The 23,071-nt window shown below is 42.5% G+C and overlaps 2 protein-coding genes across 2 annotated transcripts; one reads left to right on the top strand and one right to left on the bottom strand.

Moving 5' to 3' along the window:
* Positions 1 to 672: 672 nt before the first annotated feature.
* Positions 673 to 2,724, bottom strand: LOC127902984 (uncharacterized). The gene is made up of 3 exons (XM_052443295.1): positions 2,145 to 2,724; positions 1,012 to 1,790; positions 673 to 906 (listed from the first exon to the last, which is right to left on the bottom strand). Exons 1-3 carry the CDS (start codon positions 2,722 to 2,724, stop codon positions 673 to 675), a joined length of 1,593 nt encoding a protein of 530 aa, XP_052299255.1.
* Positions 2,725 to 15,077: 12,353 nt separating this feature from the next.
* Positions 15,078 to 16,603, top strand: LOC127902986 (uncharacterized). The gene is made up of 3 exons (XM_052443298.1): positions 15,078 to 15,657; positions 16,012 to 16,473; positions 16,545 to 16,603. Exons 1-3 carry the CDS (start codon positions 15,078 to 15,080, stop codon positions 16,601 to 16,603), a joined length of 1,101 nt encoding a protein of 366 aa, XP_052299258.1.
* Positions 16,604 to 23,071: the final 6,468 nt, after the last annotated feature.

Here is a 23,071-nt window from a genome sequence, read left to right on the forward strand (position 1 = left end):
AGGCATGCAAAGGCTCGCCAGGTCTCAGAGCCTGTCTTATGGCGAGACGGAAGCCAAGCATGCCAGGATCTGCTCGGCCACGAGAAGGCAGCAGAATCCAAATCGTTTGAAGAAAATCCTGAGGCATGCAAAGGCTCGCCAGGTCTCAGAGCCTGTCTTATGGCGAGACAGAAGCCAAGCATGCCAGGATCTGCTCGGCCACGAGAAGGCAGCAGAATCCAAATCGTTTGAAGAAAATCCTGAGGCATGCAAAGGCTCGCCAAGTCTCAGAGCCTGTCTTATGGCGAGACAGAAGCCAAGCAGGCCAGGATCTGCTCGGCCACGAGAAGGCAGCAGAATCCAAATCGTTTGAAGACGATTCCCAAGGCATGCAAAGGCTCGACAAAGTCTCAAAGCCTGTCTTAGGGCCAGACAAAAGCCCAGCATGCCAGGATCTGCTCGTTCGCGAGAAGGCGAGCAGACTCCGAAGCATTCGGAAAGTTTTCTACGGCACGCAAAGGCCTCACCAAGTCTCAAAGCCTGTCTTACGGCGAGACAGAAGCGATCAGCGTTTCAGACGAAAATTAATTCATGAGTACGACACGAGATAGTAATCAACAACATTTTTATTAATGGCTAACAGAGGGGATAAATTTCATAAACGTTGTTCATTACAATACAAGAAGAAATATATCAAAAAGATGGTGGATCAGTAAGCCGAGCAGCATCGGTTGGCTGGACCTCCTCGGGTACGGGGGGGGTATCACCAGTTGCGTCCGGGGGGGTGCTCGCCTCGCCAACATCAGCAGGGACTGCACGAGGAGGAGAGTTACCCTCCTCAATCACGATCGGCTCTAACCCCTCGGCATCTTCCTTGGCCGCCTCCTCGTCCATATGTTGAGCAACACCAGCTGCAAGGTCATCCATCTTCAGATCAGGGTGTTGCTTCCCGAGGACGGCCATGATACAACGATAGGAATGCCGAAGTCCCTGGTCGTACTGGTTGTCGGCCTCCCTCTCCAAGTTCTCTACATGAGCTCGGTGGGAATCGCGGAGAGATTCGAGCTGAGCCTCATACATAGCCCTCTGCCCTTGGAGATCCTCCTTAACCTTGGTCAGCTCCTCCTCGAGGGTAATGGCTTTTGCTTGAGCAAGGGACTCTTGCTCTATCAGCTTGAGGTTCTCAACGTTTAGCTCCCCCGCCTTTTTCTCGGCAACGTCAGCTCTGGTCGTCGCCGATTGAATGTCCTCCTTCATCTTCCTGTCGTAACGGCCAACCTTGGCCTTATAGTAGGTGGCCATGCAGCTGAGATGGAAAGCACTGTACTGCATGGCTCCCACCAGCTCGCCCAGGGTACAACCGTCAAAGCCCTCCAGGTCCTTCTTGCTCACGAGTTTAGACAACTCATTGAGATAGGGAACCAAGTGTTCTGGTCGGCTGTCGGGTAAGCGAGACCGAGGCACAACAGGTGGAGAAGAGGAAGCAGGATCAGTGGCTGCTCTACTGGATTCCCCGACTTTAGCAGAGGCAGGAGGGAGAGCCTGCAAGGGAGGAACCTGCTGCACGATGTTCTTTCGCTTCGCAGCGGGAGCATCTTTGTCCTGGTCCCTATCGGTTGTTGGAGGCCGAGAGCGTTTCCTGGTCAGAGCTCCAATCACTGCGTCCTCCATCTTATGGCCAGGAAGTATCAACCGAGACTCGAGGAAGTTGTATGTAGATAGCAGTTCTCGGCTCGAGCAGGAATTGGCCAATACAGCCTCGACCCGTTTAAGCAGACCAGGTCGGAGCGGGAAGTGAACACCCCAGGAAACTACAGCACAAACAGACACTTGATTAGAGACAAACCAATACAGCAGGAACAATTATGGATACAAGACATCTAAAGCGAGCAGGCAACCTGGGACCGTGAAACGGGGTGGGACGCGACAATCCTTCCCGTCTATTTGTGCAACTTGACCCCAGGGACCCCCAGCAAAAAAGAATTTCCTCTTCCAAGTCCCACCACCACCAGTTGGAAGATCAGTTATGGGTTTCCTGCTCTTGGTACCAGATTGGAAGTAGTACCAGCCGGCATCTTTAGGGCTGCTCTTCAGCTGGTACAGGTGCTTCACCTCATCAACCGTGGGCTCGCTTTGGCTACATCTGTCCCACAATATGAACAGACCAGAGAGCACTCTCCACCCGTTGGGGTTCAGCTGACCAGGAGCCAGATTTAGCCCGTTAAGTATCCGGGCAAAGTAAGGCTGCAAGGGACACCTCAGCCCATACTTAAAGCTCTCCAGATACAGGGTAACGTATCCCCTGGGAGGCCGGCTAGGTGTATCCTTCTTTCCTGGGATCTTAAGAGGTATCTCACCAGGAATACTATACCTAAGTCGGAGGTCATTGAGCTCGTCAAACGTGGTCGTACACGACATGTAATCAATGGCATAATCACGCGACAAGGCTCTACCTCCTACTGTACCCCGTTCTTCTGGTCGTGATGCTCCTGATGGGGACGCCTCACCAGAATCATCCCCTTGACCCTCACTCAAGGTGTTCTCCGATCCAGAAGATCCTTCTTCATCGCTACTGTCGCTCGAGGAGGTTGTTTGGGGAGACATCCTCCTAGCGCTAGTACCAACACTAGACCTAATGGGCTCTAAGGGGATCCCGGGATCAAAAGCAAAATCAGCGGACAGACTAGGCAAAAAACCTAGTTCGTCGTCACCAACCTCAACGACCTTCTCCTTACCCTTCGACATATCCTAAGTTCTAACCAAAACACCACCGCCAACTACAACCTCAAGCAAAGCAGAGAGAAAGGAAATTACCTACAACTAACCAATACCGAAAAAAAATAGAAGAAATACCTGAAGCAGGGACTCGGTCAGAGAGAGACAGGGATGACAGCTTTGGCGCCGAGGTTCATTCGCCGGAGAGACAAGAATGGAGAAAATGACGAGTTCGTGTTTGAAGATTTTGGGTTTCCTTACTGAGAAGCAAACTCTTGGGCTGCCAGCATTTAATGACGCATATTCCGAGAATCCCGTAACCGTCGGTTTGAAATTCAAATGGAGGGGGGGGATTTCTGCCACGTCACCTCGTCCGCAATTAAATGCGACATGACTCCTGGCAGCCTTTTCCAAACCCACGCGAGCGAGTACTATCGAGTTTCTACTGCTGGTCCACTACATTACCCAACACCAGAAACTGGGGGACCGGTGTTTGGGAGGGATACTGTTTGGGACAAATGCGTCGAAGGGACCAGGAATGACAAGCAGACATCTGATGGCGGAGTTCTGCGAACCGATGTGTTCCGTTAAAGCCTAGCGCGCGGAAGAACAGGATCAGAAACATCCTGCTCGTCCACGATGTTGTCGTCCGCGAGGCCAATTCCTATAAAAGGCATGAGGCCATTCCGGCTAGAGATCGAGAGGCGAGGAGACCCGGTCGACGGCAGTTGGCAAGACGTGCTCTCCAGCACGAGAATCTAGGCACAACGGCCACGCTTTCCCCAGAACCGCGACGTAACACGCAAGATCTCACAGAGCCATGACAGCCACACTTTCCCCAGAACCGTGGCGTAACACGCAAGGTCTCACAGAGCCGTGGCAGCCACGCTTTCCCCTGAACCGTGGCGTAACACGCTAGATCCCATGTTTTGCCCATAACGCAGCAGTTGAAGTCCCATACCGTCTCGAAAAGAGCGGAAGACTGAGATTCAGAGGAAGCCTATAAAAAGGTAGCCAACGAAGGTAAAAGGGTTGGCATTCTTGAGAAAAGGGGAGAAAACCACAAGAAACGCCATAAGACCTGTGGCAAGCTTTTCCCGAACCTTCATATCTGACTTGAGCGTCGGAGGGTTTGCGCCGGGAAAACAACCGGCGTACTCTGACTTATCTGTGTACGCAGGGACCTCCGGAGAAGAAGCCTGGCGAGGAGACCTCCTGGTAGTGACGAAGTTGATCGAGCAGAGATCCTGATCGTAGAACGAGGAGAACCGGAATCTCGCATCAACACTATACAGCGAACTTTTTATCAGCATTTTGAGTATATATGTGTATATATATATCCTGATTCGAATTCTCGGGAGTAGAAATACAGCAAACTTTTTAGCAGCATTGCTATAATGCTATTAAAGGAAACATAAAAGGGGTTACATTTTGAAATTTTGTCCAAAAAGTCACAAGTTCTCAAAACTATTATCGTTTTTTCCAAGTGCATGTCGCATTCTGATGGTCATTTTACACGTAAAATTTGGAAAAAAAAAAAAAAAAGGGAAAGGCAGATCATAAAGTGACAATTGAACCACATGATGACTATCTTTTTTCTTCAGATTCAAAGTCTTTCGCTGTATGTTCATTTTTCAAGCATTTGACAAGATAGCTGGGGCCGTAAGTTTAGACAAAGAGAAGCCAAAACAAAGACTGGGTGACACGCAAAAAGATCCAATTACAAGGACCTGAGAATAAGGACCGCCAAATATACACATTATCAATGATTAAAAATTTTCAGTTAAAAACTGCTCTTTCCAACTCCAATGCAAAATTTTATTGAATATACAGAGCAGTAATTTTTTAAATAATTTTATTTAATTAATTATGTAAATTTAAATCTTAAAAAAGATAAGAGTTAAAAGAATAATTTAGATTTTATTTTTATTTTTTTAAAGGATGGAGTGATTGAAATTCATTAAATTACTTATGAAATTTATTTTAAGAAAATATTTTTTTATTCTAAAAAATATCCATAACCTAAATTGCTAGACCCCAAAAAAAAAAATCCCTCAATCTATTTACTGTACAATCATTTTCTTCGAATTTTTTTTTCTAAGTCGTCTCCTGGTCTTTCTTTGTCATCAACACCTATTAAAGGAATGAAGCACTGTTAATGATTGGATTAGGCTTCAATCTTTCGGATTTTGTTGATATATTTTTCCTAGTCAAGTTTATTGGAATTCATGTAAATTGATTATCTTTTCGTGGTTAAGCCATATAATTAAGCAAAACAGCGCCATATGAGAATGCAAAAATTTATGTCAATTTTGTTATTTGGGCGCTATTTTTTTTAATGATTTAATTAACTTAATTTCAATCATTTAAGTCATTAAGTCCGTTTGCTTTTTCAACTTAATGAAAATTTTCAATGATTAAGTCTTTAAGTTATGAAGCCAATTTTTTAGGTTTTTACTTAATCTAAAACGTACGAATTATTTCATCAAAAGATATTCTCCAAAATATCTCTATCTAATTAATTAATTTTTATCCTTACCAAAATAAAATTAATAATTAGTATTATTACCCATATTTATAACTTGTGACAATATAGCGGTAGATTATTATTATTTTTATCTTTTTATTTTCTTCAAATTAGCATTACTTATCTTCACAATTTTTTATGAATATTTTTCATATAAAAAATCATAAACTATAATAAAATTGATTAATATATACTAATTTAGAATATAAAGGATTGTATTTAATTAAACATAATTTATATTATATTATCTTATTTAAAAATAAGGACAACACCTTTCTTCTCATTCTCCTTTTTTCCCCCTCTCTCTCTTAATTGAAACTAGACTAGACTTGACTTGTCATTTTCAAAATATTAATGTTTGCCACTATCAATTTGTCCACAAGAAAAAGCTAAGAAAATATAAATATTGGCCATTATCAATTTGTTCACAAGAACAAGCTAAGCTAAGTTGACATAATTAATATTCAGCACTTGATAAAGTGGGTGGATTTTAAGCAAAGCTGATACGATTAATGTTGGCCACTTAATCAAGATTAATGTTGTCTAAATAAAATGAATTAATAAACTGCTTTATTAGTAATAAAATTTATTGTTCAAACTTTTATATAAAGAAAAATAATAGATAAGACGCACTACCTTAGTGCGATTACAAGCCTATCTTATGCATAGATCAAAAGGATTTCACATTATGATTCACTTGACCTGTGAAAATAACAAAAATTTATACTGAGGTTGTTTACCGGACTCGTATAAATTTTCCTCCCACTTAAGATAATAGTTGTAAAGTATAATATTATCTATGGATATCCGAGGCGTATCCAAATTTGAAAATTTGACAAAATTATACAGCAAACTTTTTAACAGCATTGTTGTAATGCTATTAAAGGAAATATAAAGGGGTTTAGAAGTCAGAAGTTCTATCGTCAGATACTCCACAATCCTCAGATACTCCATGACCTGAGCCTTCCATCACTAAGTAGATTACGGATGCGGGGTCCCCGATCACCAAACCTATGAAGAACCAAGCTAACGTTACAAATTCTACGTCCGTTCAGGAGCTGATTGCCCAAGATGCCACGACTCATGATTATAGGGTCCGAGAACCTCGTGATCAAAGCTTGTCTCCCCTGCGGAGCATTAGTGAGTATAATCCTCATCTTCATCGAGCATCCAGCACAAATTTTAGGCATTACAATTCTCATACTGATAATGATGATAGTTCTGACGAGCACCTGGCGAATAATGAACATTTTTTGTCTGCACTTGAGAATTCTAAGAGAATTGACTTTAGCCCTGATTTTAGCATTCCTGGTCAATCGAAAAAGGGCTTTAAATTACTTGTCGGCCGCAAGTATCGTAAGACATATTATCACCGTCTACATTAGTCATTTTTATTATGATTCTCTTGTTAGGCTATGCCTTAATCTTTTCTTTTTCTGTTGTATTTTTTTCTCTTGATTGGAGGTTTTAGGTTTTGCCCTCCTCCTTATATCTTTCATTATCTGTTCTAAATGACAAGTAGGGGTCCTGCCTAACCCCCCACCACAAAGTAGTATGCTTATATATATAAAGGGGTTAAACATTTGAAATTTTGTCCAAAAAGCAGTAAGTACTCGAAACCATTATTGTTCTTTCCAGGTGCATGTTCTGATGTTCATTTTACACGTAAAATTTGAAAAAAAAAAAAAGGAAAAGCAAATCATAAAGTGACAATTGAACTACATGATGGCTACTTTTTTCTTGAGATTCAAAGTCTTTCTTTGTATCCTCTCGTAATTTTCTAAATTTCAGAAGCAGGACGCGCATTTGACCATAAGTTTAAACAAAGAAAAGCCAAAAGAAAACTTGTTTGGTATTAAGGTGGTGTAGTTTAAAAGTAGTGGTTTTGAAAAAACGCTCTATAAATATAAACTAAAAGTCATAGTACATAGTAAATATGATTTTTAGGTAATAATTTTGATAAAATTAGTAAAAATATAGTAGATTTCTCGTCATACAAGTGTAAAATTAAATTAATTCAGTTTCTAAGTTACAACAACTGGTGTTTACCAAACACTTTAGTGCTGTAACTTTTAAGTTACAGTTACCCAACGTCAATCCCAAACAGGACGTTAGACTGGATGACATGCAAAAAGATCAAATTACAAGGACCTAAGAATTAGAAGCACCAAATATACACATTATATCAATTGAAAACTGCTATTTCCATCTCCAATGCATAATTTTATTGAATATATGGTGGAGTGATTTTGGAATAATTTTATTTAATTAGTTTTGTAAATTTAAATTTTAGGAAAGATAGGATTGCAAAACATAATTTAGATTTTATCTTTTTTTTTTAAGGATGGAGCTATTAAAATCCATTAAATTGTTTACGAAACCTATTTTCAAAAAAAAAATTAATTCTAAAAATATCCATAACCTAAATTGCCATATATATATATGTATATATTCACTGTATAATCATTTTCTTTATTTTTTTTAAAATCATCTCCTAGTTTTTTCTTTGCCATCAACATTGTTGGTAGAATGAGGCACTGTTAATGATTGGATTAGGCTTCAAACTTTTGGATTTTGCTTATATATTTTTCCCAGTCAAGTTTACTAGAATTTAGGGATGGCAATTGGTCGGCTCGGGCTCGGTCTTGAATCACTAAAATTAAAGGCCTGACCCAAAAAAAAGTTCGACTATTTATATTTTTTAGTCAGGTTGGGTCTGAACCGCTGATTAGGGTCAGGTCAGGCTTTTTTAAGGTTGGCACATTTTAATCAAAAAAAATTTTAATGAACATTTTAATAAAAAAACTTAAAGTTTATTATCATCAAAATCAATATTAATGAACATATACATGTTAACAGAAGTGATTGTGAGCAGTGAGATTATAGATTAACAATATATAATTTGTACAATACATCTCTTGACAGGATTTCAATACTTAATCATACAATTCTTTGGTCAGAGTGTGTCAACATAATTAGTATGTTGAAAATAATCATTGGAGAAAATCAGTAAGTGTTAAGGAGCAAAATGTAATTAAATTGAGTACAAAGCATTGTTCGGTAAAAAAATTAATATGGTATGGGTTGAATTATTATTTGAGAATATTATCCTAGATAACATACAATTATGGAGGTCAATTCCATTATTTTAGTAGAGTATATTTGGATTAAATAATTGGGTTAGTTTAATTGTAAGCCTAGTTATTATCTAATTATTATAGCCACTATTGTATGTACCGATATGATCCCCTGGTTAGCTCATTTAATTGACTGCACCACTATTGGGTTAATAAGCAAAATAACGGTCTATTTGGGTTAAAGCCTAAATGTATTATTTAGTGGGAGACTGCATTTAATATGCTTGTGTGTAAGGGACCTTGTGTTAGTTTACAAGGCAGCCCCTATAACAAGTTGCGCTACTTTTGGTTTTATCTTTTTTAATTTAAATCCAATTTGATTTAATAGAATTAAAAAAGAAGATAAATAAGGAGCCTAGGGTTTCCACCAAATAGAAATATAAAAATGTTTGTATTCTCCACAAAAAGAGATACGGTAGCCATATAGATCAGAGAAAAAAGAATTTTTCTCCCTAATTTTGAGAGGAAATTTTTTCTCTTACTAGTTGCTTTCAATCGTGACAAAGAGACCTACACGTCAAGTGCAAATCAAACTTGAGTTATAATCTGGAAGATTGTTGGTGACGAATCGTAATCTACCAGAATTGGTGGTGACAAATCGTGATTTGGAAGCCTAAATTTATTCTACAAAAATGCAAAGGTACGATTTTTAGATTATAGTAATTATATATATTGTATGAGAATTTGATGAGGTTGGAGAGCCACGCAGGACAACGAAGGTGACAAAACCAAATTCCAAGTATTAAGGATGAGGTCTAGACGTGTGATTTGGGCATGCAGGACGTGAAACTCATGCATGCAAGGGAGTAGGAATCGGAGCAATATTCACTAGTGGATAATTTGCATAGTATCGCCTTAAAGTAGACGTTGGAGGATTCATAGTTTGTTTAGCTTGTGTTTTGGGGGACAAATTCTTCTAGTTTGTATCACTCATGCATGCAAGGGAGTAGGAATCGGAGCAATATTCACTAGTGGATAATTTGCATAGTAACGCCTTAAAGTAGACATAGTTTGTTTAGCTTGTGTTTTGGGGGACAAATTCTTCTAGTTTGTATCCATTATAATAAACCTCCCATGTGGCCTATTGAAAGAATTAAGATGGACCAAAACTACAACAGTGATTGGGAATTCTTGTTTTTCATGAAATATTTGAGATTTAGCCCAAAAAAAGTGATGGATTATAACATCTCAACTATGTTGTAGACTGGTCTGTTTTATGATTTTACAACTTCATTTATTGATTCTAAAGGATAAAATTAAAAAAAATAATAATATGTCTCTTTAGTGTGTGAAAATAATAATCGTCATATAAATATATTTTGAAAAATTATTATTGCACCACATTTCTTTTGCCTTATATTCATCCAACGACTACAAAATTATAACATGCTCTCTACACCACTTTTCTTTTTAAATTTATATCAATTAGCCACTTTTACACTAACACCGTTAAATAATTTAAACGAAATAATAATTTTACCCCTAAAAAAATTAAATGACCATTTTATCTTATAAAAACTTTCTAAAATAAAATATATATAATTAAAAAATACCACTAAATTTAAAAAAATAAATCCAAAATAGATGTGCTCTGTTGATTTTTATTAAATTTAGATTTTACAAAATTTTAATAATTATTTTTATTAAAAAATTATAATTTTGCAAAATTTATTAAAATAACTGAATTTATTTATTAAAAAATAAAATCCCAAAATTATAATAATTTAGAGGATTTTTATTAAATTCCAAAATTTCGTAATTATTTTTATAATTATAATTTTTATTAAAAATAAAATTTTTGGATTTATTTCTTTATTAAATGTAGGGGTATTTTTATAATTATAATTTTTTTTATTTTTAAAGCTTTTACAAGATAAAATGATTTTTTAATTTATTTAGGGGTAAAATTATCATTTCGTTTGGCAGCTTGCGTTTCTTTTTTTTTTTTTTCCTTCTTCTTTCTTTTCCAATTGCTTTTTGTTTTAACTTTTGTTTTTGCTTATAATAATAATAAAAAATAAAGATAATTTTTTAATTTAATATAATATTATATAACATTTTTATTTTTAAATTATAATTTAATATAAATTAATAAATATATAATTTTTTATTCAATAATATTATATTATATTTTTATATTATAATTTATTAATAAATTTATAATATAATATAACTAATAATAAATATTTAAATATGAATAAATTTGAATAATATTAATTTAAAATTAATAACAATATAAATATTAATATAATAAAATTTAAAATTTAAATTAATTACAAAAAAATTAATACAGTACAGTGTAGTGTCAAACATTGTACAATATTATTATAATACAATACTAATACAATACAGCATAATATAATACATCAGCATTAAAATAATGCAATACAGCATAATACAATACAGTGTACCAAACGCAGCCTAAAGGTGTCAACTGGGAGCGTTTTGGTCTTAACAGAATCGAAGCAGTCACGCTAGTAAGCACGTGATCACTTGCGAAGCCGAGTTCGTTATTACGACCTCTTGGATACGTGTCAAGCATCTGTGCATTTTGGGTTGTCAAAGCTGTTATGAAGTTGGTTTATAAGCTGAGCTTTCAGTGTGTTTGATAGACAATTCAATCTGAAGCGAGAGAAAGAATAATCTTATTCTCTGTAATCTCAGTAATATAGCTCTGTAATTCAATCCTTGAATCATTAATGAAAGCTTGCCTGATGGATTCACCCGTATATGTAGGTCATGCAAAAGACTGAACAACGTACATCTGTGTGTTTATTGTGATTTGACTTGCAATCTACTCTTAATTCATTCTTTGGTTCATTTTGAAAGTCTCTTTTATAATCTGTTTGTGTTATTGAATTGATCTGATTTGCTCAATCAAGTATGTGCAAACTTGAATTGATCTTGTAAAGATCCCTGGGCAGAGTTTTGATCTTGTTAAGTTATCAAGAACAGATCAGACTCTACACTGCCAAATACAGTGTCAAAAAATTTTTTCTTTTTATTATGTTGTATATAATACATTAACCACAAATACGGTATCAATAAAATTTATTCGCAATAGAAAATGTTCCTGCAATCAGGTTATAGATTTCAATCCTGAATCCTTAATGATTTGAGCATGCACGTAAGAGAAAGCTTGAGAATGTCGTAGAACAATTGAGACGTATTACAAGAAATTTAAGAAATATATATAAATGCTGGTGTATAATCAAGTCTAAATGCTGATACTTAATGTTTCATTGGCGTGAAATATAACCGCTGATCTCAAAATATAAAAAATAAAATAAACTGATAATTAACATTTTACTGGAAAAACTACCATAAGTACCCAAGCCAAACCTGTTAAAAAGATTTATTACAATCAAGTCTAAAAAACAAATTAAAGTGTATTATCTGTTTTGCTTTTGGTAGGGGGGGACAAAAAATTTGGGAAATAAAAAATCGAATCGAACTGCTGGTTCTATTCGATTTCGTTTAATTTTTAAAATAAAGAAAAAATAGATCAGTCCAATTTTTAATAAAAATAGAATTTTCGGCTTGGTTTTGGTTTAACTCTATTGAACCTACAGCTGAAAATTGAAAGTTAAAAAAAAATCACTTCTAAATAAAAGGCACACAAAAACCAAACGGACATATGCCAATAGGTTATGTATTTTTATTTAATTCAATTTAATTATGATTTAAAGAAAACCAAACCGTGACCACCTCTAATTTTTTTTCTTTTATTTTTATTTAGTGTAATAAGAAAATTAAATTTTAGTTAAATGGAGTTAACATGCTCTACCTTCCAGGGTTTATTACACCACTAACATCATCAATGATGCTTATCTTGACTTGCTGTGACTTGAAACCCAACAGCTTTGCAAATTCCTACAGAAAAAATTGCCCTGCGTAAATGACTTGCAAAATGACAAATATAAACAAAGATAAATTAGTTTAAATGTTTATGGGTACAGTTAATTGATTTTTTAAATATTTTATATTAGACCTTGCTCCTTGTCAAGGTTTGTTGAGCACTTTCGATCAACAGGTCAAGCTTTGACTTCTAGCTACTCTATCTGACCTTAGATGGTCATTTGGCTTCCTATATTTAGTGATAACATGCAATGGTTTGTCTACACATCAGCGGTGAATTGGGGATTTTTTGGTGCACAAATTTATGCATTGTCTTCTAAAATGAACCTAAAATTACTTTTGACTGACTAAAGATCATCAGCACAACTGCTTAAGTGATAATTTTTCTTATTTAGATATGCATACTGATTTTGTAGGTGACAGATGAGATTCCTTTTCTACTTATTCAAGCACTGGCATATGTGATCGTCGGTTATCCAATGATCGGATATTATGGTTCAGCATATAAAGTTCTTTGGAATTTCTATGCGATGTTCTGTACAATGATGCTTTACAATTATCTGGGAATGCTACTAGTGTCATTGACACCAAATTTCATGATTGCTTCAATTTATCCGAAGTTTTCTACACATTAATCAACCACTTTTCTGGATTTTGATTCTTGGACCGGTAAGCCTCTAAAGTCTACCATAGACACTATGTTAACATTTCTGTGTATCAATGTGTGTGTGTGTGTGTGTGTATTAGCAAAATGTTTTGAATATTAATTTTGATAATAAGTTTCCTGCAGAAAGTTCCCAACGAGTGGATTTGGTTGTATTATATGATGCCTACCTCTTGGGCACTAAATGGTACGATTACTTCACAGTATGGAGATATATATTGACGAGGAAATTACTTTATTTGGTGAAACAAGAACATTGTCTTCCTTCTTAGAAGATTACTTTGGGTTTCACCATGATTGCTTGCCGATTACAGCTACTGTTCTTATTATCTATCCTCTTGTTCTCGCAATTATTTTTGCATATTGTATAGGAAAGTTGAACTTTCTCAAAAGGTGAAAAAATTTTTTTTAGAGAGGGTGTAATGTTGCAGCATATATTGCGTAGAATTAGAATTTATATTCTTGATCAATATTGCAGCAAATCGTTGAACACAATTTAGCTCTTCTATGAGCTGAACAATTACGATGATATCATCTCCTCTGTAATTTCTAAAACTGCCTAAAAGATCTCTTTAGGGCTGCTTTCATTGCCCTTTACCAAATTTACAACATTTTCAAAGGCAATAGCAACTCGGGCTTCAAAGATTATTGCTTCTGCCTCTGCAAGCTCAACATCACCATTAAAGCCGGAATTTGTAACAACTGCCCTTAGACCTGCCAAGTTCTTTTAGGCACTAACATCCACATCTACATTAAGCTTGTACTAATTTTCTAAAGAGGGAGTCCGAATTGGCTTATTAGTACTGTTTCTACGTTGTTTTATCATCACATTCATAGACCAAAGGGAAAAAAATCCGAAACTTTTTTTTTTTAATTTGACACGGTTTGAATACATATGTAGTCGAAATTCGCAAAAGTGCATAGGTTGTGTTGATGCGAGATTCCGGTTCTCCTCGTTCTACGACCAGGATCCCTGCTCGATCAACTTTACCACGACCAGGAGGTCTCCTAGTAATGCTTCTTCTCCAGATGTCCCTGCACACACAGACAAGTCAGAGTACGCCGGTTGTTCTCCCGGCGCAAACCCTCCGACGCTCAAGTCAGATATGAAGGTTCGGGGAACGCTTGCCACAGGTCTTATGGCTTTTTTGTGGTTTTCTCTTTTATCTTGAAAATGCTAACCCTTTTACCTTCGTTGGCTACCTTTTTATAGGCTCCCTCTGAATCCCAGTTTTCCGCTTTTTTCGAGACGGTCTGGGGCTCTGACTGCTGCGGTATGGGCAAACGGGGGATCTTGCGTGTTACGCCACGGTTCAGGGGAAAGCGTGGCCGTCGTGGTTCTGTGAGATCTTGCGTGTTACGCCACGGTTCAGGGGAAAGCGTGGCTGTCGTGGTTCTGTGAGATCTTGCGTGTTACGCCACGGCTCAGGAGAAAGCGTGGAGTTCGTGCCTAGATTCTCGGGCTGGAGAGCATGTCTTGCCAACTGCCGTCGACCGGGTCTCCTCGCCTATCGACCTCTAGCCGGAATGGCCGTATACCTTTTATAGGGAATTGGCCTCGCGGATGACAACATCGTGGACGAGCAAGATATTTCTGCTCCTGTTCCTCCGCATGCCAGGCTTTTATGGAACACACCGGTTCGCAGAGCTCTGCCTGAGCTCTGCCATCAGATATCTGCTCGTCATTCCTGGTCTCGTCGACATATTTATCCCAAACAGTATCTCTCCCAAACACCGGTCCCCCAGTTTCTGGTGTTGGGTAATGTAGTGGACCAGCAGTGGAAACTCGACAGCACTCGCTCACGTGGGATTGGAAAAGGCTGCCAAGAGTCATGTCGCATTTAATTGCGAACGAGGTGACGTGGCAGAAATCGCCCCCTCCATTTGAATTTCAAACCGACGGTTATGAGGCCCTCGGGATTCGGCGCAGTTATATGCTGGCAACCCAAGGGTCCGTCCTCATTTGGAAAGCCAAATCCTCTCGAACGGCATATTCACCATTCACTCTGTCTCCGTCTACGTCTCTGTTTCTCCGGCAAAGAAGTTCTGGCACGAAGCCCCCCCTCCTTGCCTTTCTCCGATCGAAGCGGTACTTCAGGTATTACTTCTCTCTCCTCGGTCTCGAATAGTTTGTAGATAACTTCTTTTTTCTTTCGTTTGGGTAGTAGTTGGTGGTGTTGTGGTTAGAGTTTAGGGAATGTCGAAAGGCAAAGAGAAGGTCATTGAGGTTGATGACGACGAGTTGGACTTCCTGCCTAGTCTGCTCACCGATCCCGCCTTTGACCCCGAGGTCCCCTTAGAGCCTGTTAGGTCTAGTGTCAGGACTAGTGCTAGGAGCATGTCTCCCCAAACGACCTCTACGAGCGGGAGTAATGGTGAGGATGGATCTTCTGACTCCGAGGATACTTTGAGTGAGGGTCGAGGAGATGATTCTGGTGAGGCGTCCCCATCGGGAGCGCCGCGACCAGAGGGGAGGAGTACAATAGGAGGTAGAGCCCTATCGCGGGATTATGCTATTGATTACATGACGTGCACGACCACGTTTGATGAGCTCGAGGACCTCCGGCTGAGGTATAGCATTCCTGGCGAGATACCTCTCAAGGTCCCGGGAAAGAAGGATGCTCCCAGCCGGCCTCCTAGGGGATATGTTACCCTGTATCTGGACAGCTTTAAGTACGGGCTGAGGTGTCCCTTGCAACCTTACTTTGCCCGGATACTTAACGGGCTAAATCTAGCTCCTGGTCAGCTGAATCCCAATGGGTGGAGAGTGCTCTCTGGTCTGTTCATATTGTGGGACAGATGTTGCCAAAGCGAGCCCACGGTTGATGAGGTGAAGCACCTGTACCAGCTAAAGAGCAGCCCCAAAGATGCCGGCTGGTACTACTTCCAATCTAGCACCAAGAGCAGGAAACCTATAACCGACCTCCCTACTGGTGGTGGTGGGAATTGGAAGAGAAAGTTCTTTTTTGCTGGGGGTCCTTGGGGTCAGGTCGCACAAATGGACGGGAAGGATTATCGGGTCCCACCCCGTTTCACGGTCCCAGGTTGCCTGCTCGCTCCAGATGCCTTGTATCCATAATTGTTCTTGTTTCATTGGCTTGCTTCTAACCAAGTGTCTGTTTATGTTGTAGTTTCTTGGGGCGTTCATTTCCCACTCCGGCCCGGCCAGCTCAAACGGGTTGAAACTGTGCTAGTCAATTCCTGCTCGAGCCGGGAACTGATATCCACATACAACTTGCTCGAGTCTCGCTTGATACTTCCTGGCCATAGGATGGAGGACGCTGTGATTGGGGCTCTGACCCGAAAACGTTCTCGACCCCCGACCACGAAGAGGGACGAGAGTAAGGATGCCCCTACCGCGAAGCGGGCCAACATCGTGCAGCAGGCCCCACCCTTGAAGATTTTACCTCCGGCTCCTGTAGAAGTCGGGGAAGCTAGTGGAGTAGCCACAGATCCTGCTACCTCTTCTCCTCCTGTCGGGCCTCGACCTCGCTTACCGGACAGCCGAGCAGAACATCTGGTCCCTTACCTCAATGAGCTAACTAAATCCGTGAGCAAGAGGGACCTGGAGGCCTTTGACGGCCGCACTTTGGGTGAGCTGGTGGGGGCCATGCAGCATAGCGCTTTCCACCTCAGCTGCATGACCACCTATTACAAGGCTAAGGTTGGCCGCTACGACCGGAAGATGAAGGAGGATATCCAATCGGCGACGAACAGAGCTGACGTTGCCGAGAAGAAAGCAGGGGAGCTGAATCTCGAGAATCTAAAGCTGATAGAGCAAGAATCACTTGCTCAAGCAAAAGCCATTACCCTCGAGGAGGAGTTTACCAAGGTCAAGGAGGATCTGCAAAGGCAGAAGGCTATGTATGAGGCTCAGCTCGAGTCTCTCCGTGACTCCCACCGAGCTCAGGTCGAGAACTTGGAGAGGGAGGCCGACAACCAGTACGACCAGGGACTCCGGCATTCCTATCGTTGCATCATGGCCGTCCTCGGGAAGCAACACCCTGACCTCAAGATGGATGACCTTGCAGCTGGCGTTGCTCGGCATATGGATGACCTTGCAGCTGGCGTTGCTCGGCATATGGATGACCTTGCAGCTGGCGTTGCTCGGCATATGGATGAGGAGGCGGCCAAGGAAGATGCCGAGGGGGTGGAGCCGATCGTGATTGAGGAGGAAAACTCTCCTCCTCGTGGAGTCCCTGCTGAAGTTGGCGAGGCGAGCACCCCCCCGGAGGCAACTGGCGATACCCCCCCCGCACCTGAGGAGGTCCAGCCAACCGACGCTGCTCGGCTCACAGATCCGCCGTCTTTTTGATATATTTCTTTTGTTGTAATGGACAATGTTCATGAAGATTATCCCCTCTGTTAATCATTAACCAATTAATAAAGATATTTTTTGATTACTTTCTTGTGTTGTAATTATGAGTTAATTTTCGTTTGAGAATCTGCTTTTCTTTGTCTAGACGAGCAGGTTTCGGCTTGGCTCATGGTTTTGCCGCATGCCTTTTAAGATCTCTCAATGCCTGGGATTCGGTTTGCCTTTGCGCGGCCGAGCAGATCCTGGCACGCTTGGCTTTGGTCTCGCCATAAGACAGGCTTTGAGACTTGGCGAGCCTTTGCATGCCTTGGATAATTTCTTCAAACGTTGGGATTCTGCTGCCTTCTCGTGGCCGAGCAGATCCTGGCATGCTTGGCTTCTGTCTCGCCATAAGACAGGCTTTGAGACTTGGCGAGCCTTTGCATGCCTTGGATAATTTCTTCAAAGGTTGGGATTCTGCTGCCTTCTCGTGGCCGAGCAGATCCTGGCATGCTTGGCTTCTGTCTCGCCATAAGACAGGCTTTGAGACTTGGCGAGCCTTTGCATGCCTTGGATAATTTCTTCAAAGGTTGGGATTCTGCTGCCTTCTCGTGGCCGAGCAGATCCTGGCATGCTTGGCTTCTGTCTCGCCATAAGACAGGCTTTGAGACTTGGCGAGCCTTTGCATGCCTTGGATTCTTCAAAGGTTGGGATTCTGCTGCCTTCTCGTGGCCGAGCAGATCCTGGCATGCTTGGCTTCTGTCTCGCCATAAGACAGGCTTTGAGACTTGGCGAGCCTTTGCATGCCTTGGATTCTTCAAAGGTTGGGATTCTGCTGCCTTCTCGTGGCCGAGCAGATCCTGGCATGCTTGGCTTCTATCTCGCCATAAGACAGGCTTTGAGACTTGGCGAGCCTTTGCATGCCTTGGATTCTTCAAAGGTTGGGATTCTGCTGCCTTCTCGTGGCCAAGCAGATCCTGGCATGCTTGGCTTCTGTCTCGCCATAAGACAGGCTTTGAGACTTGGCGAGCCTTTGCATGCCTTGGATAATTTCTTGGTTTCAAGCGTAAAATTGCTTCATTAATGGCAGGATTCGACTTACATAAAATTGTTTGGGACATAAAGCGTAAAAGATAAGCGATAATGAGCCTGAGCAGAAATAGCTCTCAAATGTGAGCAAATCTTACTGGAAGTATTTTCGGAGGTGTGCTGCGTTCCATGGGCGTTTCAACTCGTGGCCGTCCGCGCGAACCAGCCTGTAAGCTCCGGGTCCCGCTATCTGCTTGACTCTATATGGCCCTTCCCAATTCGGTCCCAGCACCCCTTGAGTGGAATCTTTGGTGCTCTGATTCACTCTTCTCAGTACCCAGTCTCCGACCCTGAATTGCCGTATGTTCACCTTCTGGTTATAGTACTGAGCAACCCTCTGTTGGTAAGTGACTGATCGCTCGGCTGCTTGCTCCCTCTTTTCCGTCAGCAGATCAAGATTCAAACATATCTGCTCGTCGTTCTCCTGCTCATTGAAATGATCTGTCCGGTGTGTGGTCGTTCCTATCTCGGCCGGCACGACCGCTTCGTGTCCGAAAGCCAAAGCGAACGGTGTCTCCCCCGTTGCGGTTTTGTGGGTTGTTCTGTATGCCCATAGCACACCTGACAGCTCGTCAACCCACGCACCCTTTTTTGCACCAAGCCTGGTTTTCAGAAGCCTCTTGATGGTCTTGTTGGCGGCTTCTACTTGTCCATTCGATTGAGGGTGAGCAGGCGAGCAATACTTCAGCTCTATCCCGAGGTTCTGGCAGAAATCCCTGAAGCTGTGATTATCGAACTGCCTGCCATTATCCGTTACCAAGGCATAAGGGATCCCGTATCGACAGACCAGGTTTCTCCACACGAAGTCTGTTGTTTTCTTCTCCGTGATCCTGCTAAGGGCTTCCACCTCTATCCACTTCGTGAAGTAATCTATAGCAACTATTGCATGTGTTGCTGCTCCTCGTCCTTTTGGCAATGGGCCGATCAGATCAATTCCCCATTGAGCAAATGGCCAAGGGGAGGCCATAGAGGTGAGCTTCTCTGGTGGTTGGTTGGAGAAACTTGCAAAACTCTGGCAGCTTGCACAACCCCTGGTTTTCTTTTGCGCATCCTGGTGCATTGTCGGCCAGAAATATCCCTGCCTTAGGACCTTGTGGGCCAGGGACCTCCCGCCAGAATGATTTCCACAAATTCCTTCATGTACTTCTCTCAGCACGTAATCCGCGTCGTCGTCATCCAAACACCGAAGGAACGGTAACGTGTATCCTCGCCGATACAGTACCCCATCGATCATCGTGTATCTCGAGGCCTGAGCTCTAATCTTCCGAGCTCGCAGCTTATGTGGTGGTAATACCCCGTCTCTAAGGTATGAAACTATCGGGTCCCTCCACGAGCATTTTTGTTCTATCCGCAACACCCCCAAATTCTGCTCGATACTTGGGGTGGACTTCATTTCTAGAGGGACCGACTTTGGCATTTTTGGGTCGGCTACTGCTGCCATCCTAGCCAAAATGTCTGCTCGACTATTCTGCTCCCTGGGGATTTGTATCACCTCCACTGCCTCGAATTTCCCCATCATCTGCCTGACTATCTTCAGGTACTGTTCCATCTTCTCCTCTCTTGGTTGGAATCTTTCACTGACATGATTCGCAACCAGCTGGGAATCAGTTCTGATCTTAACTCTGTCTGCTTTCACGGCCCTAGCCAATTCCAGGCCTGCTATCAAGGCTTCGTACTCTGCCTGGTTATTTGTGGCTGCAAATTCCAACTTTACAGCATAAGAGATCTCCTCTCCCTCTGGGCCTTCCAGGACGACCCCTGCTCCTGAACCCCGCTCCCCTGATGACCCATCTACAGACATCTGCCATACTTGAGTTTCGTCATTGCCTATAACTGCATCTTGTTGACCTAAGCATGTTTCGGGCTCGGTGAATTCAGCTACGAAATCGGCCATTGCCTGGGCCTTTATCGCTGCGCGGGGTTTATAGTCTATGTCGAACTCGCTCAACTCCACAGCCCACTTGACGAGTCGACCAGAGGCATCTGGCTTGTGCAGAGTTTGACGCAATGGCTGGTTTGTTATTACCGAGACCGGGAATGCTTGGAAATATGGCCTCAACTTCCGAGCAGCAACCACAAGGGCAAGTGCCCATTTCTCCAACGGTGGGTATCTGGTCTCCGCGTCGAGCAGGGCCTTGCTGGTGTAGTATATCGGATACTGAACTCCTTCTTCCTCTCTCACCAGAACAGAACTGGCGGCCCGATCCGATACCGCCAAATACAGATACAACTTGTCCCCGTTCCTCGGTGTGGACAGCAGCGGAGCTTGCTGCAAGTATTGTTTCAAGTTCCGGAAGGCTTCCTCGCATTCTGGGGTCCATTCTGTTTTCTTTCCCCTCCTTATCACTTGAAAGAATGGCTGACACTTGTCTGTAGCTTTGGATATGAATCTGCTCAACGCCGCCAACCTCCCCGTGAGGCCCTGTGTCTCCTTCAGGTTACGAGGAGACGTCATTTGCACAATCGCCTGGATTTTCTCGGGATTTGCTTCAATCCCCCTATGGCTCACCATGAATCCCAGGAATTTCCCTGACTCGACCCCAAAAGCACACTTCTCCGGATTGAGCTTCATCTTATACTTCCTCAAAAGCTCGAATGTCTCCTCAAGGTGTCTGACGTGTTCCTTCGGGATCTTGGACTTGGTGATCATGTCATCCACGTACACCTCCATGGTTTTCCCGATCAACGGCTTAAAGATTTTGTTCACCAGCCTTTGATAGGTGGCCCCAGCATTCTTGAGACCGAATGGCATCACCCTGTAACAGAACAAACCTTGGTTAGTGATGAAAGCCGTGCTCTCCTCATCCTGCTCGTACATGGGGATCTGGTTGTATCCCGAGAATGCGTCCATGAAGCTAAGCAGACCATGTCCAGCTGTTGAATCTACTAGCTGATCGATCCTTGGTAAAGGGAAGCTGTCTTTTGGGCACGCCTTGTTGAGGTCTGTGAAATCCACACACATCCTCCACTTGCCGTTTGCCTTCTTTACCAACACCACATTTGATATCCACTCTGGGTAACTGACTTCCCGAATGAACCCTGCTCTCAGGAGCTTCTCCACCTCGTCATTTACAGCCTCATACCTCTCCTGGTTGAAGCACCTTCTCTTCTGCCTTACTGCCCGAGCACCTTTCTTTATTGCCAGCTTATGACACGCTACCTCAGGGTCAATCCCTGGCATGTCTTCATGTGTCCAGGCAAACACATCAGCATGAGCCCGTAAGCATTTCACCAACTCCTGCTTTTGCTCTCCCTTCAGTCTCGACCCGATTCTGATCGTCTTTCCCGGGTTCTCTGGTCCCATGCTTACCGTTTCCAGATCCTCTACAGGTTCTTGCCTGCCAGTCTTGTTTTCCACTCGGGTATCGAGGGATGTTATCTGCATTGCCTCCCTTGCTGCCGAGGAGTAGCAGTTTCTTGCGATCCTCTGGTCTCCTCGTACCACTCCTACTACCCCATTCACCCGGTACTTCAGAGCCAGATAATGGTTGGACAACACCGCTTTGCTCATCCTTAAAAACGGCCGACCTAGGATCATCTGGTAAGGACCTTCCTCCTCCACTACGACAAAGTCCAGTATCATTGTTCTTTCTGTCGGGGGGCTCCCAATTGTGATAGGTAGTTCGACCACGCCCAGAGGAACCAGCTTCCCTCCTCCGAACCCCTTCAAGGAGGTGTTGGTGTGTTCCAACTTCCGGTCGGCTATTCCCATCTCTTCCAGTGTTGACTTAAATAACACATCAACTGAGCTCCCTGTATCAACCAGTATCCGGTCAAACTTCTTGCTAGCGACCGTAGCCTTGATGACTAAGGCATCCTCGTGGGGGTATAGGATCCCTTCCTCATCCTTATCCGTCCACATGATTGGCACTTGCCTGACCCTTGCCCGTTTGGCTGCTGGGGTGTTGAGGAGTACCTCTTTACTGGTCATGGCGTACCTAGCATAATTTTTTCTCGATCTGTTTGAATCTCCGGCCAACGTTGGGCCCCCCGCTATCACCCTTACCGCGGGCTGCTCGTGCCTCAAGATTCTATCACTCTGCTCCCCTTCATCTGTTGTGGCCACCATCGGGAAAGTCCCATCCATAAACTCGTCCAGGTACCGATTTCTCACCAGATCTTCGACTTGGGTCTTGAGATCTCTACACTCTGCTGTGGTATGGCCATGGGAGCCATGGAACTTACAATAACGTCCTCTATCCCTCCTGTTGGGTAGCTTTGTTATTGGTGTAGGGAGGTGCAGCAGCCCTCGATCCTTTATGGCCTCGTACACCTCATCCAGGGACATCTTCAAGGAAGTGTACCGCCCATAGTCCGGGTTCTGGTCGATCAGGTGCACTGCTCTTTCTCTGTTTGCCCCGTTCTGAGTTGGGGGCGGTGGAAGTACTTCTGGTCTGCTCGCTCTGCTACCGTGGGGGTGCTGATGAAGATCACCAGATGCCAACTCATGCCTTCTCCAAGGCTCCCTAGCTGGGGAACGAGGAGGTTGCGCCCTGCTGCGTTGATACTGTGGTGGCCTTTGATGAGGCTGGTAAGCAGTGACCCTGCCTCCTCCCCCACTACCGGAGGCCTGGTGGTCCCTCCTCCTGATCGGCCCGTTCCCTGGTAATGCTTTCATCTCTCTCCTCCCCAGCCCTTCTAACTGGTCTGTCTTGATCCGTGCAGCCTTCTCCTCTTCAATCTCGATGTCTCTTTTAGCCTGTTCGTATGCGGCCGCATACGTTTGAATAGCTGGGCTTCTCAAATTGTACCACAGCCTTCCTATCTTCACCCCTTCTTTCAATCCCCTTAACGCCTGAGGGTGG

Source organism: Citrus sinensis, chromosome 6 (assembly GCF_022201045.2).
Source record: "Citrus sinensis cultivar Valencia sweet orange chromosome 6, DVS_A1.0, whole genome shotgun sequence".
NCBI lineage: Eukaryota > Viridiplantae > Streptophyta > Magnoliopsida > Sapindales > Rutaceae > Citrus > Citrus sinensis.

What these genes read in the sequence shown, in the direction of transcription:
- LOC127902984 (XM_052443295.1), bottom strand. Translation starts at nt 2,724, where the DNA reads ATGTCGAAGGGTAAGGAGAAGGTCGTTGAGGTTGGTGACGACGAACTA. An exon ending in CGGGTGGAGAGTGCTCTCTG is followed by an intron (nt 1,791 to 2,144) that starts GTCTGTTCATAT and finishes TTTGTGCTGTAG; the next exon opens with TTTCCTGGGGTGTTCACTTC. An exon ending in GCGATTCCCACCGAGCTCAT is followed by an intron (nt 907 to 1,011) that starts GTAGAGAACTTG and finishes CCTGATCTGAAG; the next exon opens with ATGGATGACCTTGCAGCTGG.
- LOC127902986 (XM_052443298.1), top strand. Translation starts at nt 15,078, where the DNA reads ATGTCGAAAGGCAAAGAGAAGGTCATTGAGGTTGATGACGACGAGTTG. An exon ending in TGGGTGGAGAGTGCTCTCTG is followed by an intron (nt 15,658 to 16,011) that starts GTCTGTTCATAT and finishes TTTATGTTGTAG; the next exon opens with TTTCTTGGGGCGTTCATTTC. An exon ending in CTTTGACGGCCGCACTTTGG is followed by an intron (nt 16,474 to 16,544) that starts GTGAGCTGGTGG and finishes TACAAGGCTAAG; the next exon opens with GTTGGCCGCTACGACCGGAA.